Genomic DNA, 20,516 nt, shown 5'->3' with positions numbered 1-20,516 from the left:
AAGTCAAGCAGAGAAAGTCAATTATCATATGGTTTCACTTATTTGTGGAACATAAGGAATAACATGGAGGACATTAGGAGAAGGAAGGGAAAAATGGGGGGGGCGGGAACTGGAGGGAGAGATGAACCATGAGAGACTATGGACCTGAGAAACAAACAGGGTTCTAGAGGGGAGGGGGGAGGAGGGATTGGTTAGCCCGGTGATGGGTATTAAGGAGGGCACGTACTGCATGGAGCACTGGGTGTTATACGAAAACAATGGATTGTGGATCACTACATCAAAAACTAATGATGTATTGTATGGTGACTAACATAATATGATAAAATTAAAAACTACAAAAAAAAAAGAAAGAGAAAAAATTAATTTTATCATTGGTTCAGTAATATGGAATTATTTGATACTAAGTAAATAAAGATAAAATACACAAGTTTGTAATTACAAATGTACCTAGTAAAGCAAAAACACAGCATTCTTAATTAGTAAAATCAAAATCAATGGAACAATAAAAACAGACCTATTACTAAAAAAATAAATAAATAAAAAAATAAAATGGAAATAAACACGTTTCCATAAGTTATTCAATGGGTAGCTCAACCCAGGTTGAAAGTTTTTTTCTCTTATCTGGCTCTTATCTGTAGTGTTATCTGTACTGTAGTGTTACTGAAAGGTTTTTGTAGGCAATTTAAAGAGGAACGAAGGCAGGGATGGAAAAGCTATTTTTCTTTAACCTCTCTTGACAATGAGTTTAAGTTGCTAACTCCCACACATCTCCCCCCTCAGGTTCTGCCTAGAGGTTACGGCAAGACGTCTGTTGCTTCCAATAATACCTTGTTCTCCCTGAACTCAGATTTACCCTGCCTCCACACCTGATTTCCGCTGGAGTTTTGTATTCTTGCACTCAAGGTTCTGCTGGCCGAAGATTCTGAACCACCAATGGTTAGGGTTCAGAGGAAGGAGGTGCTAGCCAAGAGATTATTTGGATGTTCTGATTTGGCTTCACTTTCAACACTTTAGAAAAGTCCCGAGCATGAGTCCGTTTGATTCTGGGTACGTCCACTGGTTCCCCCAAATTTTAATTTCAATATAAAAATATTTGTTAAAACTCCATTTGCTGTTGCTTTATAAACTGGTTCCATGGGGCTCAGCCAGGGCCTTTGGGGCCATTAGGTTGAAGCTAGGCCATGTGGGTAGGACTCAAGAAAACCTCACAAATGTCAGTTTGTAGGCTGATTTACTACATTCCAGGCAGGCAGGAAGTGGTTTCCCTCTAAAGCCATATTTTAAGAACTGGAGAGAACTATTAACTTTAGGGAAAAAAAGGGAACTGGGAAAAACTGGTGATTTTTCTGAAGTCACAGTTCTATCAGTGCCCTAAGTCACTAATTTGGCTTAGCCCAGATAAAACATCAAAAGGTGCAGTCTGATCCTTCTGTAAACTATTTGCTTTTGTTAATCCAAAATTATTCTAGAAGGTCCTATCAAGCCCAACAGGCATACATCGGGGCACTCCGGGCACTCACAGGAGTTATTTTCAGTACGGAGTAACCCGATTTGCTCTGCACTTTCTGGTGATCCCCCCCGCCCCCCCCCCCCCCCCCCATGAGAAAGAGATACACACAGAACTTCTGTGGGCTGTTAACCACTGTTTACAATGTTTAGCTTCTATCTGACTTTCCCCGTAATTCTAAGCCAGAGAGGTTTTTAGAAATCTGTGCAGGAGTAGATATCACAAAAGTATTCCAAGAATAGAACCCAACACTCCCATACCTCTTACAATCAGGTCTGCAGCAGCAGAGAGCTTGTCTACACTTGTTTGGACCATGCAGATGTATTTCCCAGCATGCTTCAGCTGGATGTTTCGGATCATCAAATCACCAGCTGAATCCTGCTGATAAAGTAGGGGAAAGTGGTTACAATTACTTTTTAATGAGTTCTAAATATCATTATCACATGAAGGACACTGTGACTAATGGATTTATTTTACACTGGCTGATGAAAACATTAGTGATGCAAGGCATGGCCTATTAAAAATATGTGAACCTGCCTGGGAGATAAGAACACCAACACTTTCAGAACACACCTTGGACAAGACCTCGGGTGTCTGGCTTCTCTGGGTCTCCAGAGCAGGTTGCCACCCAGGTCGGAAGCACTTAAACTTACTTAAGGTGGCTCTTGATCTAGTCCTGGGGTTTTTTTCAGATATGCCCTCAACCTGCAGCCTTCACTGGCATTCCAATACTTTGGAACTCTATATTTGGAAAGGGGAGGCAGGCCCACATTTGGAGGCATCTGCATTTTCCTGCACAACTCTGTCTTACAGCCAGCATTTTGATTGCTCCCAGGTTTGAATTAATAGAGTATGAGGACCACACTCTCCAAGGAAATCTAGCATCACCTAGTGTGGAATGCTGCTAATTTGTTTTTGAAATGCCAAATGCAAGTTTGATTAGCGGATGCATGGGACTGATTACATCCCAGTATGGACTTCTATGTGCCCTAGAAATATTCCTACATGTTCACCAGCATGGTACTTTTAATAAATATGAGACGATGCCTCTACAGTTTATCACAACTAAAGAACATGGCTACACCTTGGAGTTTCATTGTTTCACAGCTCTGTTCATCAAAAGCTTGGAGAACAGGTGGCTTGCGTATGAGTGCTCCCTAGAGGTCAGATTCAGGAAGCTATGCTTACTTCAAACCCCACAACAGATGACAAGATAACATAGGTTATGTTGGCCCTGTTGCTATTCTTCCAAATGACAATCATGTTGGATAATGCTTAACAGTATTTAAATATGGGAGCCATATATTAAAGCTAAATACTCACATGTTCTATAAGGTAGGTGCTCCTGTTATCCTTACTTTATAGGTGAAGAAACTCAAGCACAAAGAGGTTGTATGACTTGCCTAAAAATCACTTAGCTAATAAATGGGAGAGCCAGGATGTGAATCCACAAAGTCAGGCCATTCTACCATCTGGAAAGACCTTATTCTCAATCTAATTTAATGTGTACTTAATTCCCTTTGTTTTAGAGCAATATATCACAAATCCATCCAGGACAATGGAAAACCTGGAACTGCCAATAGTTGTAAATAAGTTTAGAAGAGAGGCTCAAGCATTCAGTGAAGGGAGAGCTGATGTTTAGGTACTCAGTTGTCTTGGGCTGATCCCTGCTGTGAGATTTCATGTAAGTCTCTGGGTCTTAATTAACTGACCTGTGAAAGAAGGATGCATTGTCCACTGGGTGAGGTTGTGAGAATCAAATGAGACTGTATGTGTACGTGAAATCCTGAAAACTGGGAAGCACAGAGTTAATTTAAATTGGTATTATTGATGACCACAAGTATCAGGTCAAAAATATTAAATCTAACTCAAGGAGAGCTGTGATTTTTATTTATTTATTTATTTTTACCAGTAAGCTGTTTTATTTATAACACTTGGGTTCTCATTCAGATTCTATTTACTAATCAAGTCTTATAATTGCTCAGTAAAATAGGATAATAATTGTTACCCTATTCCTCAGGCTTTCTGTGAGGATTAAAGAGCTGATAGACATGAAAGTGCTTGATAAATGATTAGGCGCTTTGCAAATATAAAGGATCATCACCATCATAATTAATACTTCTTTACCTAAGACATTCATGTGGATAGGACTCTTGAGTATAGGTTTAAACAAAAAAATATGCCTCACAAGGAGGTATGTGCAGGGAAGGTGGAAAGCCATATTTGTTTTAAAGAAATGGGTATACTATGTCGATTATCCATTTCATTCACCAAGGGATTAAAGTCAGAATAAACTAGTTGTAGCCTGGAAATTTCAGAGTACAACAATGTATTAACAGAATGTGCTGTCTTTATTTACAGATTTGGATCAGAGTTGTGTTTTTAAAGTAAAACTGAAACAAAGAAAAAAATAAAGTCAGGATTGAGGTAAGAGTCTCACAGAAGGAGACCACAATCAACTTTCTTTTTTCCTTTGAAGTCATCCAGATGAAACAGTTTACTGAGATCTACATTCATGTTCCTACCAAAGTGAACAAAACAGTACCAGCTTATTTTTTCTTGTTGTGGTCTGTTCTGTTCCTGACAGAGCACTTGGAGGCCGTCAAAGGACAAGGAAATAACAGCTTTTCCGAAAACTGCAACAGGTTGGTTCTACCAAGCATCCCTTCCACCATGCTGACCCAGGAAGCAGAAACTGAAATGGCTTGCAGCATTGCTTCCTTCCCTCTTCTGCTGTCAAGTTCTACCGCCATAGACATTAAAGATCCTGGGGGCTAATACACTGATTTCTCACAATTTGTAGTGCTGTCCTGAATTTTGCACTTCTTAGCAATAACTGATGGGTATCAGCAAGAGTTTCACAGAAGAGACAAGCTTTTCCCATATGAGAGGCTAATGACTGATTCCACAGACAGAGCTCTCTATGAAAGGTGGTCATTAGTGCTTGACTCCATTAGGGGTGTCCCCACCTGTGCCTCAGCCAGTCCAGCATAAAATCCACATCTGTCTGACTGATAGGGCATCTATTTTGATCGGTCAGGCAACTGTTCTAATTGGTTGGTGCCTGTGCCATTCTGGGAGATAATATTTTTAATATCTCTCCTGGCCAAGACATTGGTCTTAGCATGAAAACTAATATTCTGCTTAATCTATGAAGGTTTTCTCAATTTACACTTTCCTGTTATTAAAATCCATGTTATTCTTCCTTCAATTAGTACAACTATTAAAATTTATCAAGTACTACTTTTGTGGAAGGCATTAGGTTATGCACTTTTCTAGACCTGAAGGTATTTAATATCTTCAATGCCCTTGTGAAATTAATATCTCTCCCACTTGGTTATTAAGCTGAATCATATCAAAGAAGTCCAGAATGCTTAATATTGGCAATTTCATCCAGGCTTTCTCAACCAGGATTCTAAGAGTGAATCCCTCGTGACCCAAGGCATCCACTGATGTAATAAACTAACTTCTCTCCTATGTATCTAAAATATTACCAGTTATATATGATCTTTGGAAAAATTGAGAAACTGTTCAGATTATTCTTGGTGTTCCATGAGAGACATCATTTGAGAAAGGCAGCAAGAATGTAATTAACAGAACTAGTATTATAGTTGAGTGGAAAACAGGCCCTCAACATATCATACAGGTAATTTTATAAGCTTTAGCCCACTTATTCTCAACATAAGGGGGAGGGGAGCCAAAATGAAGAGGGCAAATTAGATTCCTATGGCAGAGGAATGGGGAGGGCTTTTTTCAAGTCATCGCCTCATTTTTATTTTCTTCTGTCTTTGGTTGGACCCCTCCATGAGCATGGCAGCCAGAGTGAATCTTTATTACTAATGGGAATGTACAGCAGTATTAGGGTAAAAAAATTTTTTTTGAGAACAATTGTGATAGATACAGATTGTTTCCAGATTTAACCTCATCTTGGTGTGTATTCAATGGTAATATGTATTTTTATGGAAAGGAAGGCATTATGAAAATTCAAACATTTGAATTCAAAATTACCTGGAGATAATAAATACCCTGATCAGACTTTCAGATTCAAGAAAGAGAGCCCTAATGTCACAATGAGACTTCTATAAGAGCCAAGCAGAGTTTAATCAGCAGCCTAAAACCACATGAGTAAACTGTCCTTAAGATATTTTCTTAATCATGTGCTATGATATATGGTATTGCGTGGAGCACAGAGCCAGGGATTTGAAGTTGGTTTTTTTTTTTTTTTTTTTAAGATTTTATTTATTTATTTGACAGACAGAGACACAGTGAGAAAGGGAACACAAGCAGGCCTCCCAATGAGCCGGGAGCCCAGTGCGGGGCTCGATGCTGGGCTCGATCCCAGGGTCCTGGGATCACGTCCTGAGCCCAAGGCAGATGCTTAACGACTGAGCCACCCAGGCGCCCCCAGGGATTTGAAGTTTAAAGCTGAGTTCCACAGTTTAGGGCTTTGAGGCCAAGGCAAACCATACATATCCCCCCGAGCTCTAGTTTCCTGATTCATACATAGTTCGGAATAACTAGCCTATAGCATTGTTGTGGGGATGCAGAGGACTGTCATCTAGGGTTACTCAGTAAGTGGGGCCTCACTGATCAGGCAAAAAGGAGCAGGAATTAACCAAGAATTTCTTAAAATCAGGTGTTGGAACAAGATCAAGAATAACCTTATATTTCTTTTCAAGTTAGTCTAAACAAGTTGAGTCACTTTGCATACTCAAGTTCAGTGCATACTCAATTTCCTATAGACAGTTTGATATTAATACTTACCCCTCCAACTCTTTCAAAGTGGTCCCCATCTTTGTCAAAATCTATCAGGTGTCCATTAAATGACCAAGTAAACACGATGTCTAGCGAGTGATCATGTGTTACCTGGCAAGGCAGAACAATACTTTCTCCAACAGTGACATCCATGCTGGAAGGGGGTACCATCACCCTTGTTGGATCTGTGGGTGAAAACAAAGGCAAATCATTAACAAAGCCTGTGAGCTTGTGTGGAAGTAAAACATAGAATCCAAGAGCAGGATGAAATACTAAGTAGTTTTGCTTTATTTTTTCTTAGGCTGTGACCAGTAAACCTCAGTCATCTGGGAAGCTGAGCTTCAGGCCAGGAGGTCATTTTTAATATGAAAAGATGAAAACACTCATTATGTGAATCTTCACAGAGCAACAAAACTCAGCTGGGGAGCACTGAGGTTAGATCTCTGAAGACACTAATGGAAGGGCCTACTTCTGACAGCCTGCTTGGAAACTGCCTCTTTAAAAAGGTTTTCATATCTCCCCAGTGTCACTAGAAAGCAGTAATTCAGTTGAATACTAACAGGAGAAATCCATGTTAATTTGAAGTTTGTTTGACTCCCCCCTACCTTATTATAAAAGTGATAAATGTTTAGTATGGGAAATTTAGGAAATTTAAGAAAGTTAAAAGAAGAGACCAAAAAACAAACAAAACAAAACAAAACAAATCCTACTTACTCTCCTTACTGTCCAGATAAAATGTCTTTTTTCATTTTGATGTAATTTCCCTCTGTCTTTTTGGTTTATAGTTTTTCAAGTTGTTTTGTTTTGCATTCTTATAATATGATACACATATGATTTTCCTTTTTTCTCTAGTTAATATAATACAGGTTTATATCTTTATCTACATATTTTTATAATCTGCATAATGTACTATTAAGTTTATAGTCTCAACCATTTTGAAACTAAGACATTTTAGCAAATTTTTTATAAATATAATATAAAAATGCTGTAATGAACTCATTGACAAAATTATATATATTTGCATATGTATATTACATCTTTAAAATAAGTACTAATACGCTTTTAAATTCACCCTTTACATTATGATTTTAATTGAAAAGGAAATGGGCTTGTTTAGCTGAGACAGTTTATAAACCCTAATCCTACACTGACGTGCTGATGATCTTTTATTTTTCACTGCAATATGATTTCATAAAATGTTGTCAGAATACAATGGTGAAAAGAAATTTGAGTTAAATATAAAGGTCATATAAATACCTAAAGAATGAAATTCTGAATTCAGCCATATTCCAGAAATTTCTCTGCACTAAACCAAATCAAACTAAACCAACTAAACAAACCATAACAAAGAAGACAAATCAAAAGCAAACAAAACAATGAAAGAACATTGATTAATACCCTTCTATACTCACAGGATTATATTTCAGGCTGTGGGGTATATAAATATTTATTAAGTGTATCTCCTCGATTAAAATCTCAGTTGGAAATTTTGAAATGATGTCTCATAGGACATGTTTGATGAGTCTTACTTTCCAGCAATGCATACAAAAACCTCCTCTTTAAAGAGAGTATTTAAAAGAGTTTTTCTGCCCTTTTATCCAACTATGGAAAGCACACATTTCAAGTCATTAGAAAAGGAAAGTCTGTGTCCATAAACAGATTATCAGCTTGGAGTGAAATATACTTTTGCTGTTTTCCAAAACTAGGAAAAGATCATAAATGGACTGCTTGTGCTTTCAGTCATTGCCGTATGAGTGAAGTTCATGAAAAGAGAAGGTAAAAACAGGTATTCCCAGCTAAGAGATGATGGGAGGGAAATCCTTTATTTTAAAACCTGAGGCTTTTACAAGTCACATAATCAAAATTTGCTCTAGTGATTAACTGATCTGCAGGTATAGATGCAGATTGAGATTTTTTTTTTTTAAATGAGGGAAGGAATTGAGAACAAAGCACTTTAGAATAATTTTTGCTTTTAAAATTTAAATTTTCCTCATCTATAGAATGAAGACTGGAACGAATAATTCCTGGCCAAAATCGTATGTGTGTATGGTTTTTATTCAGCGAGATGTTGCCTAATTATCCTTTAACTACCTGTGTACTGATTTCACAATTTAGATTCTTATCTTAAAGAACATTCATTTGTTGATTTATCCACCAAGCATGTAGTGTGTGTTGCATGGATGACAGTGCCTTGGTAGCCAAAGAGATATAAAAGAGAATGAGGGAATGAAAACATTCATAATTACTAGCTGAGCCCCTTACATTCCAGACACTGTGTTAAAACTTTACATTTATTCTTAACAAATAGGTATTATTATCATCTCTACCTAATGGATGAGGGAAACTGATGCCTAAGAGTGTTTAAAAGGAACTATCTGCTGTGCTGAGCTGCATCCTTTCATTTAGCTGAAAACATGATATCCATTCACAAATCATCCAGAGACCAAGTCTAAGGGCATAATATAGCAATTTGTACTCTTGCTTATGTACAGTCCACTTAAGATATTTAAATGCAGAAGAAATTCAGAGAAGGCCGTGGGGTGAACACAGTTTCAGAGGGTTTCACTGCAAGAGTAATGAAGTTACTGCCTTAAAAAGGTAAAAAGTAGCGATGACTTCATGCATAAAATGCTGGCTCTAGCTCTAAGCCTACACATCAAACTCCTGAGAGCAGAGTCAAATGTCCAGGCTCAAGTCCTTAAAAATGTCTTGGCTTCCTATCTCCTGACAACTTTTGGGTGAGCAGCAAGGAGTTGGCACATATTCCAAAGCCTGGAGTCATTTGCAATTCTGGCTCACATTTTTAATTGACATTTGTTTCCTGAAGAAATGTTCATTCCTTTATGCACATGTAGGGAGTGGGGACAGATCTTATTATTAGTGAACTCAGTCGCCTGTTAACCAAGAACTGGAGAAGTTCCCTAAATCAAGGATTATGCTGGTTCGGTCTGTGCTGACAGCTGCTAATTCATGAATTTAGCACTTATCACCGATTCCTGTTCTGAGCCCCGAAGGAGCAAGAATCAAGGCAAGGCAAGTCATGCAGGGTACACACACCAGAGAGGTCTCCTTGGGACTAGAGAAGATTAAACTAAAGAGGTTGAAACCTCATTATCTACTTGGTTTTCTCAAATTGCATGCCTGTTCAGTACTCCTGTTTTCTGTGTTGTGAATTCTGATGCTTTTTACTTGATTAATTTCCTTAAATTTGAATACAAACGCTGTACACAAATAAACAGATGGCTTCTTCAAAACAAAACTGTCTCCCCTCCTTGGGTTTTAATTCATCAAGATCAGGAAGAACCTATATTTACGACTTCTGTTCTGAAGAGTCACTCCAGCTATTGTTCTGTACATAGAACTCTCAAAGGCAATTAGGACTCGAGATGTGAATTGATGTCTGGATTTGGATATAATTAAATACCAACAATAAATATGACCAACAACATCCCTAAACTTTTCTGCTTGTGGTTGGTTCATCCTGCAGAGAATGATAAATTCAGAACTCCAGAGGACTGATGTTTAAAATGTATATATTTACCAAGTGTTTAACCCTCCTAGAATAAAATAAAAAAAAAAATACTCATGTTCTACATTGTTTCCTATAATAGATAGAGGACAGAAAGTACACTAAGTGCTTTGTTCTTGAGAGCAGGACAACCATGAGAGAGAGAGAGAGAAAATTATTAACAACTCTGTTAACGATCAGGTCAACAATTTGATGCATAAATTACAATACTTATTATCCAAGTTATATTATCTTCTGACTTTCCCTATTGGTGGAAAAGCTTTCTGATCTAGGGCTTTTATTATCTATAAAAACAAGTACCTGTGGGTTCACAGGACAAGAATTCTATTTTGATTTTGCTTTCCCTATACAATACCAACCCTTCCTTTTAGTTGGTAAATACTTTCACTCACAGTGCCAAGGTATTCACTCGGTAACTATCAGGAAAGTACTTAATGTGTGTTTCATTGCTCTTCGTTTACAGAAAATATGCATCTCCTTTTGTTAGTGACTTTCTTTACTGTAATGGTTTTGATGATGCCTTTGAGTCAGGTTGTGTCTTCTTTTTTATATTAATTTTTATAGATGGAACTTTAAAAATGGGATTCTTCAAAAACAGGAGCTAGTCAAAGAGCTGACAGCTCACCTGAAATGGCACAAGGGGGAGTGGCCAGAGAACTATTTTTAATAGTAGTTAAATGCCACAACAAAGATGGTGGGTTAATTTTCACAAAAAACCTGGAGGTAGCATCCTAGGGATGAATTTCCACTCTCTGCATTGGTCCCATTTTTTGAATAAAAATAAAACCTGTGTTGGATGAACTATATCTACTAATTCTGCATAAAACACACATAAAAGGAATACCCTAAATATGAGATGAAATTCAACTTCCACAGTGATTTCAAGCTGGACCAATTCTTTCATTTAGTATGAAATGTAATAGGGATAAAGGTAAAAGACTACACTTAAAAAAAACAGCTACAAAGGTACAGCTAGAAGAAGACTGTATTGGCAGCTCACGTGGAAAAGACTTGAACATCTCAGTGTCAACAGGGTTTGTGAAGTTGCCTCAAAAAGCTAATGCAATATTAAGTTGCACAGATAGCGTGTGGTATTTCGTCTTAGGTAAAAATCCCATTGTATTTTGCATTAATGAGACCACAGCTTGGCTAGGAACATCTTTTGGATTCACTGGCAAATTAGTGCACCCAGGTTAGTGAAGCACATAACAAATCTGTAACGGCTAAAATAACTGAAAATGTTTGACATAAGAAAGAGAAATTACAGGAGACACAAGAGTGCTCTTCAAATATGTGAAGGGTTTATAGGCAGAAGATGAATTAAACTTACTTTGTGTCACCCAAAGTAGAAGGTACAAAGAAGTGTATTTTGGCTCTGTATAAGAGAGAACTTTCCAATAATTTGACCTTTTCAACAGGGAAATGCGCTGCCTCAGGAGAATGTGAATCACCTATTCAAAAAGTATTCAAGCAGAGGTGGGCACCATCAGAGAAGGTAAGTCAGATTACACTGAAGGCCAGCCAGGCTGGATAAAGCCTATTATCCCTCTGAAGACTGATGCTTCCCTGACCACCCTCCTCACTGGTAATCTTTTCCTTGAGTGAAGCTTGTTCTCTTTCTTCAACATTAAGCCTGAGCATTGTCACGGACTATCATTTACATATATCCAGTTTCTCCCCTATGATCAGGTTCCTGGGAGTCAATGACCAGATCTTACACTTTTATAATCCCTGGTGCCTAGCTTTGTACCTACTCATGAGAGGTGGTTAAGGATAAGTTGATGACAATCTGTGAATGGTGGTATTGGTTAATGCTAGAAATAAGACCCTGAACCTTAAAAGTGTTGTAGATTGGGAAGGTATTGTGTTATATTTCTTATTATTTACCCAGTAGAACATAAAAAAGGAGCCACCTAAGGGTTCACTCACTGTGTAAATTCTGGCTCTTCCTCTGTGTTCATTACTGACACATTAAGGATTTATTTTTTTCTTGCTTTAAAAGCAATTTATTTTATTTTTTTATTTTTTAAAGATTTTATTTATTCATTTGAGACACAGAGATACAGAGAGAGAGAGAGTGAGAGAGAGCACGAGCAGGGAGAGAAGCAGAGGGAGAGGGAGAAGCAGACCTCCCGCCGAGCGAAGAGCCCGAAACGGGGCTCAATCCCAGGACCCTGGGATCATGACCCCAGCCGAAGGCAGACGCCCAACCATCTGAGCCACCCAGGTGCCCCAAGAGCAATTTATTTTAAAAATAATTTCAAACTTACAGAAAAGTTGCCAGGAATGTACAAAGAATTCTTTCACCTTCACACAGACCCCTCCATTGTTAATATTTTACTGCATTTGCTTCTTTCGTTCTTGCATATAATGAAGATATGTAATAAATAAACATATTATCTATATATTATATATTTATCTATAATATATGATATTATCTATATATTATATATTTATCTATAATAAATAAACAAACATGATATTATCTATAATATATAATATCTACTCATTATCATTAGACTTTTTCTGAACTTTTTGAGAGCAACTGCAGACACGAGGTCTCATCACCCTTAAACATTCCAGCATGTGTTTATGCAAACAAGGTCACTTTCCTAACAACCAGCACATGACCCTCCAAATAAAGAAATCAACCCTGGTACATCATCACTTGGCAATTCAGATCCCAATCAAAATTTGCTAACTTTCTCAGTCATGTCTCTTTATATTTTAGTCCAGGACCTTATCCAGGAAAGCATGTTGAATTTATTTGTCATGCTTCTTCAGGATCCATCAAGTTAGACCATTTCTTTAGTCTTTCCCTACCTTTCAAATCCTTGACAGTTTTAAAGAGAATAGGCCTTACATTCTATAGGTTGACTCTCAACCTGGATTTGTCTGTCATGCATTCTCAGCAGGAACAACACTGAAATGTTGTGGTGTATCTTCTAAGTGCATTGGATCAGGAGCTATGTGATGTGATGTGAACTCATCTTCACACTGACCCTGGTTAAAAACCATGGTTAAAAACCCTGATCACTTGGCCATGTTGGTGTCTGCATTGTTTCTTTACCTCATATTTAACATTTTCCCCCTTGTAAGTGATTAGAATTTTGTGAGGAGGTATTCTGAAATTACACCAATATTCTGACACTCATCACACCTCGACCCATCAGACTTAGGATCCATTCAGTACTCCTGCCTGAAGCAACCACCCCTGTGATGACTGCTGAATGACAAGTCTGTTTCCATCATTCCTCTACATGTACTGGATGACATTTTCTTTTAAGGAAGAACTTTCCTCTCTCTCTCTCTCATTCATTCATTCATTCATTCATTCATTCCTCTATATACTCTTGGCTTCCTATTTTATCCAATGGGTTTTAATACATTACTATTGTTATTTATTTTGATGCTCAAATAGTCCCCATTTTGGCCAGTGGCAAACCTCTTAAACTGGCTCCTGTGTCCTTGTGACATTTTGCTCATTTGTTGAGTGTTCCTTACTGTCTGGCCCAGTAAGATGTTCAAGGCTCATCTTACACTTTGCTGTAGTCCTAGAATCAGCAATTTCTGCAGGGAGGACTGGTTATTTTTAGTGGATGATGGTTTTGAGAAATCAAGATGTGGACACCATGTGCTTACGATTCTAGGTCCCCTTAGCCAAAGAGCTAAGTGCATGCACACATATGCACACACATATGTATAATACACATAAATATACCTCTATAATTATCTCTAGATCTTGTCTTCAAAACATTTACTCATTTCAACTCAACACCCAAAAAACAAAAATCCAATTAAAAAATGGGCAGAAGAGATGAACAGGCATTTCTTTAAAGAAGACATCGAGATGGCCAGTAGACACATGACAAGATGTTCAACATCACTCATCATCAGGGAAATGCAAATCAAAAGTACAATGGGATATCACCCACACCTGTCAGAATGCTCAAATAAAAACACAAAAAACAACAAGTATTGGCGACCAAATTAAATCCAACAATATATTTTTAAAAAAATCATTCACCACGATCAAGTGGGATTTATTCGAGGGATGCAAGGGTGGTTTAATATTCACAAATCAATCAATGTGATACATCACATCAATAAGAGAAAGGAGAATAAAGGCCATATGATCATTTCAATAGATGCAGAAAAAGCATTTGACAAAGCACTACATCCATTCATGATAAAAACCCTCAACAAAGTAGGTTTAGAGGGAACATACCTCAACATAATAAAGGCCCCACTGCTAACATCATACTCAATGGTGAAAACCTGAATGCTTTCCCCCTAAGATCAGGAATAAGACAAGAATGTCCACTCTCACCACTTTTATTCAACATAGTACTGGAAGTCCTAGCCACAGTGATCAGACAATCAAAAAGAATAAAAGGCATCCAACTTGGTAAGGAAAAAGTAAAACTCTGACTATTTGCAGATGACATGATACTACATATAGAAAACCCTAAAGACTCTACCAAAAAACTACTGGAACTGATAAATGAATTCAATAAAGTCGCCGGACACAAAATCAATGTACAGAAGTCCATTGCATTTCTATACATTAATAAGGAAGCAATAGAAGGAAAAACTAAAAAAGCGATCTCATTTACAATTGCACCAAAAATAATAAAATACCTAGGAATAAGCCAACCAGGGAGGTAAAGACCTGTACTCTGAAAACTATAAAACACTGATGAAAGAAATTGAAGATGACACAAACAAATGGAAGGATATTCCATGGTCATGGATGGGAAGAACAAATATTGTTAAAATGTCCATATTACCCAAAGAAATCTACAGATTTAATGCAATCCTTATCAAAATACCAACAGTATTTTTCACAGAACTACAACAAACAATCCCAATTTGTATGAAACCACCAAAGACTGCAAAGAGCCAAAACAATCTTGAAAAAGAAAAGCAAAGCTGGAGGTATGACAATTCCAGATTTCAAGTTATATTACAAAGCTGTAATAATCATAACAGTATGATATTGGCACAAAAATAGACACACTGATCAACAGAACAGGACAGAAAGCCCAGAAACAAACCCTTGATTATATGGTCAATTAATCTTTGACAAAAGAGTCAAGAATACACAATGGGAAAAAGTCTCTAACGAATGGTGCTGGGAAAACTAAACAGCTACATGCAAAAGAACAAAACTGGACCAGTTTCTTACACCATATACAAAAATAATCTCAAAGTGAATTAAAGATATCAATGTAAGACCTGAAACCATAAAAATCCTAGAAGAGAGCATAGGCAGTCATTTCTTTCACATCTGCTGTAACAACATTTTTCTAGATCCGTCTCCTGAGGCAAGGGAAATAAAAGCAACACTAAGCTATGGGGACTACATCAAAATAAAAAAGCTTCTGCACAGTGAAGGAAACAATCAATAAAACTGAAAGGCAACCTACTGAATGGGAGAAAGTATTTGCAAATGACATATCTGATAAAGGGTTAGGATTCAAAATATATAAAGAACTTATCAAACTCAACACCCAAAAAACAACCCAGCTAAGAAATGAGCAGAAGACATGAACATACACTTCTCCGAAGAAGACATCCAGATGGCCAACAGACACATGAAAAGATGCTCGAGATCACTCATCATCAAGGAAATGCAAATCAAAACTACAATGAGATATCACCTCACACCTGTCAAAATGACTAAAATCAAAACAAGAAACAACATGTGTTGGTGAGGATGTGGAAAAAAGGAACCCTAGTGCACTGATGGTGGGAATGCAAACTGGTGCAGCCACTATGGAAAACAGTATGGAGTTTCCTCAGAAAGTTAAAAATAGAGCTACCCTATGATTCAGCAATGGCACTATTGGGTATTTACTAAAAAAATACAAAAACACTAAATCAAAGGGATACATGCACCCCTATGTTTATTGCAGCATTATTTACTATAGCCAAATTATGGAAGCAGCCCAAATCTCCACTGATAGATGAATGGATAAAGAAAATGTGGTAAATACACACACACACACACACACACACACACACACACACACACACTGGAATATTATTCAGCCATAAAAAAGAATGAAATCTTGCCATTTGCAACAACATGGATGGAGCTAGAGAGAGATTTCACTTAATGCTAAGTGAAATAAGTCAGTCAGAGGAAGACAAATACCATAAGATTTCACTCATATGTGGAATTTAAGAAACAAAACAAATGGGGGCGCCTGGGTGGCTCAGTTGGTCGAGCGTCTGACTCTTGATTCCGGCTCAGGTCATGATCTCAGTCGTGAGATCGAGCCCCGCATTGGTTCCTCGTTCAGTGGGGCATCTGCTTGGGATTCTTCTCTGCCTCTCCCCTGCCTCGCACATGCTCTCTCCCTCAAATAAATAAATACATGAATCTTTAAAAAAAATAGAAACAAAACAAATGAACAAAGGAGAAAGAAAAAGAGAAAGAGACAAACCAAGAAACAGACTCTTAACTATAGAGAACAAGCTGATGGAGTTTGTTCCAGAGGGGCAGTGCATGGGAGGATGGGTGAAATAGGTGAAAGGGTTTAAGAGTACACTTATCCTGATAAGCACTGAGTAATGTATAGGGCTGCTGAATCACTCTATTGTACACCTGAAACTAATATAAAACTGTATGTTAACTATACTGGATTCAAAATTAAAAAAATAAAAACAAAACAAAAAAATTTACTTATTTGCTTAATCAACTTATTTTTTGCTTAGTCTAACCAATCGACAACCTTGTCAACTGACGCCTCTGCCCACCACCTCTGCACCCACACTCAACTATCCCATGTCCTAGGATTCTGGGCCCACAGACCCACGCCTCACGACAGCTCTCCAACCCACCTCACTATCCTGTATCCTCAGCTACCTATGCAGACTCCAACGTGCTGGGAAGGGAAGGGATGTAGGAAAGTAAGAGAATGGAATGGAAGGGAAGATGGGACTTAGATTGTTTTAATATTGAAAATGTAAAATCTAAAAATGAGTACACTGCAGAAAAACAAAATAAAAAAGATGTCCAACTCAAATTCCAGAGCATATGTTACTTAAAAATTAAAGGTTTATGCTACTACTTAGAAGATGAATAGATACAGGGAATGTATTACTTTACAAAAACTGAAACACCGAGCTTCCTCCTTTCACACCAGGGTGAAACTTTGAGTCAACACATTCATAAAATACCTAATATCAGGAACACAGCATTACTCAAATTATATTAAGCTTTTAGAGAATAATTTGTCATTAAATAGAAGAGATTAATATTCCAATTATTCTTTTCAGCTAGGTCATTAGGGTCTGCCTTTTAAAACAGCTACCAAGGGGCCCTGGGTGGCTCAGTCGTTAAGCGGCTGCCTTCGGCTCAGGTCGTGATCCTGGGGTCCTGGGATTGAGCCCCCATGTCGGGCTCCCTGCTCAGCAGGGAGCCTGCTTCTCCCTCTCTCACTCCCACTGCTTGTGTCCCTCTCTAGCTGTATCTCTCTGTCAAATAAACAAATAAAATCTTAAATAAATAGATAAATAAATAAATAAATAAATAAATAAAACAGCTACCAAAACAACCAACATAGTTTCCAGTTTGTCCACCCCCCCCCACCCCCAGTTGCTTTTCAGCCATGAATCCCTTCTGTCAGGGAGTTAAGTGGGAAGTAGGGAGTGAGTGATGGAGTAGGTGAGGTTACCCTTGAGAAATCTATACTACTTAGCTACAAGTCTCTTCCAGATTGTTCTATTATTGCTACTTTTGAGGGTTTGAAATTGTTCTCTTTGTTGTACTTGCTGATTTTCTTTTAAGGTGACACCGTCTTTGTAATTTTGGTTTGGAAATTATATCTCACAAGGGAGTTTTTTTTCCTTCTCATGAGCATTCTTCCCTGTTGTGTGGTTGTAAAGTCTTAAATCAGGTTACATGAGGAATTTGGGATTTACATCCCATAGGGTAGCAAAATATAGGGCAGCAAAATATAGGGCATTCCGCTGTATACTGTACAGGCTTGGCCTTTGTTTCCTTGGATGGCCTTGCTGCCCACTCTGGCCATAGGTAAATTCCTTTTAAAGTTCTTAAATCTGGATAGAGGTTTTTTTTTTCCCCCAAGTTTCCTGGCAAGGAGCTGAGATCCAGGCCCTGACTTTAGGCATGGACAGCTTTCACTGCCCAAATATGCTGATGAAATAATATACATTCAGTGTATCATCATCTAGATAACATCAGGCATCTACACATTTGGTATTTGTTTCTGAGTCTCCATTTTGGTTATAAATTTTTACTCCCTTGGAAATTCTTTAGATGTGTGATTTCTTTCAGACACTTATTTCCATTAAGATTTGTTTTCTAGTGAGCAGCTATGTCTGCAAATGGGAAATTTTAAAAAAATCTTAAAACAAACATAGGCTATTTTTCTCTTTATCTTACCTCTCTGATAACACAATTAAAATACGAGTTTGTGTATGTAGAAGGGAAAGGGAACCATTAAAAAAACAACAACAACAACAATGATTTTATCTTGGCTGAAGACAAGGAAATCTACCCTTTTTAGATGGTGGAAAAAACACACCAATGGCACAGGGCACTTTCATGTGTCAAGGTTCTTAATTGATTCATGCCAAGAAATACTGCCACATGGTACTATGACCTGGTTCTTTGAACAAGTTTGCGACTTGACAAATGACATCAGAAGAAAACACAAGGCAAATTCTGACCCCAGTCAGGCTGAGCACAAACGGGAGCCTTCTGTAAAGCAATTTACAAATCACTCCTGAGTAGAATGCTTACCGATCTATTTTCAAGGACTAGGGAAAAAACACAAAGCAGAGCTGTTTAATAAGCTTGACTGTCACAAATGGAAACTGCTATGCACAAGCCAAACGGGGTGGCCAAGTATAGGTACTTGGGAAGTGAGCAGCCAAATGATAATCAAAGCTATGAGATGCATCACAGAGAGCACCTACTTAATTACGAAGACCGTTTTAATGACACCAGATGCTCTTGGTTGCCTTTCAGGTCTCCAAATCAGTTACAACCATTAATAATGAGTTTGTTTTGTCTTGTTTTATTTTTCAATGAGGCAGTTACAGTATGTCTTAAAATCATTCATGGTCAATCCATGTGCTCTTATTTTCACCTGCCACCAGGGAAAGCAAATCTCTGGGTTTGGGATTTGTGCCATGTTTTAGTATCTGGGTTTCTCAGCTGGGATGTCTTCCCAAATGGGAAGAATTTTCTGCAGTTGTCTAAGCTTCCTCTACGAATAAGGATACTCCTCAAGCAAAGCAGCAAGCCATAACAAAGGAGGGGGGGGTATGCTAAATTTACCCTGTCACATTTTCTTTGTGAATCTTTCTTTAGGATTGAAAAGAAATGATCTAAACAGACTCTTGGAAAAGATTTTCATTGACAAATAAACTATATGTTCAAGCTAAGGTATAATTAAAATTACACTATGCCTTTTTTGTTTTTCTGTAACAGCAGTTAAAAAAGGAATGATAAATTGGAACCACAGGTTATCTTTTAACCATGGAGAAACATTCTCATCAAATAATAATTACAATTCTTTCTGTTTGAGAAGGAGGGATTACAGGCCTGTTTCCTTCAGCTACTGTACATGAGTAACTCTCCCTTATGAGTCACTGGGCAAAAGGGTCCCAAAGAAATCCCATTAGTGTCAGTGAAATAAAGTAAATTGTATCATTGAAATACATAAGAATGGCATAATAAGGTCTTTGCTGATTAAAGGTATACATTATTGCACCTGATGGACATCTGGCTATATCTAATGATACAAGGTAAGAGAATATTTATCTAAACTACAAGAGCAATGAAATGTACACCTTGAGGCAAGGACAATGAATTCCACGGATAGTGCCTCCCATTGTCACTACATGCAAAGTAACAACCAAGTGTCATTCATGCAGCTTGTTAGGCGGAGAAGGATTAGTTAGTATCTGGTCAGTAGGTGGTGCTGAATCCTCAGCAGAAGGAGAAGGCATCCCTCCTTTCTGTTTATCCTGCTCCTGTCAGCAATTTTCTACATGTTTTCAAATTCCTCAGTTTAAGGACTCTGCATCTTGGGAAAGAGGCAGTAATTCTCATATTTTAAAGCCGTGTTTCTTTGTTTGCTTATAGATTTGAGAAAAGGTCACTGAGGAGCATATGAAGCTTAAAACGGAGGGTATTACTGTCTTTGTAGACATTATTAGTGAGCCTCCCTTTATTCGATGCAGGAGGGATTGATTTATAAAGCTTTCTGCAAAACAAAAGCAAACAACTCCACCTACCCTAGTAGTCTGGGTCACTACTGACTAGCTTGTTTGGGGGCTTGTCTATAGTTCTAACTGAATTTTTTTCTTGAAACCCTTCAGGATGGATAACTATTAATAGCTACTAGGCCCCTTCAATTGTTGAAATGCCCTGCACATGGCAGGTAAGACATCATTCATTTAGCTAATAAAGATTCTTTTTCTGTTGCAGTGCATGCTTCATTCAGAGTGTGATCTATATACACATTCAATGAAACTTAAAGAAAGAACAATGAAAACTAGGAGAGTCTTCATTCAGATTTTGTTAGTGCACTTCATTTTGAGGAGAAGGAGGCAAATAGCTGGAAAACACACTCTTCTGGGAAGAACTACTTTCTGAGGGTGGATTTGAGGGTCACTGCACATTTGGTCCAATCTTCCACACCAGAGATAGGGAAACTTTTTTTTCTATTGAGAGTTGCTGAC

General features: G+C 37.8%; 1 protein-coding gene across 7 annotated transcripts in view; it reads right to left on the bottom strand.

Moving 5' to 3' along the window:
• CNTN4 (contactin 4) overlaps positions 1-20,516 on the bottom strand; it is a 913,589-nt gene that overhangs the window by 25,778 nt on the left and 867,295 nt on the right. For 6 of the 7 annotated variants that reach the window (XM_032411803.1, XM_032411802.1, XM_032411800.1 and 3 more), the window contains 2 exons: positions 6,272-6,447; positions 1,768-1,888 (listed from right to left, as the gene is read on the bottom strand). In XM_032411803.1, coding sequence (XP_032267694.1) covers positions 1,768-1,888; positions 6,272-6,447 — 297 coding nt within the window. The remainder of the gene's footprint in view (positions 1-1,767; positions 1,889-6,271; positions 6,448-20,516) is intronic. The other variant, XM_032411808.1, reaches the window with a different exon arrangement.

The sequence above is a fragment of the Phoca vitulina genome, unplaced genomic scaffold (genome assembly GCF_004348235.1).
Source record: "Phoca vitulina isolate PV1807 unplaced genomic scaffold, GSC_HSeal_1.0 scaffold13, whole genome shotgun sequence".
Classification (NCBI taxonomy): Eukaryota; Metazoa; Chordata; class Mammalia; order Carnivora; family Phocidae; genus Phoca; species Phoca vitulina.
This window is presented reverse-complemented; position numbering and strand designations above follow the sequence as displayed.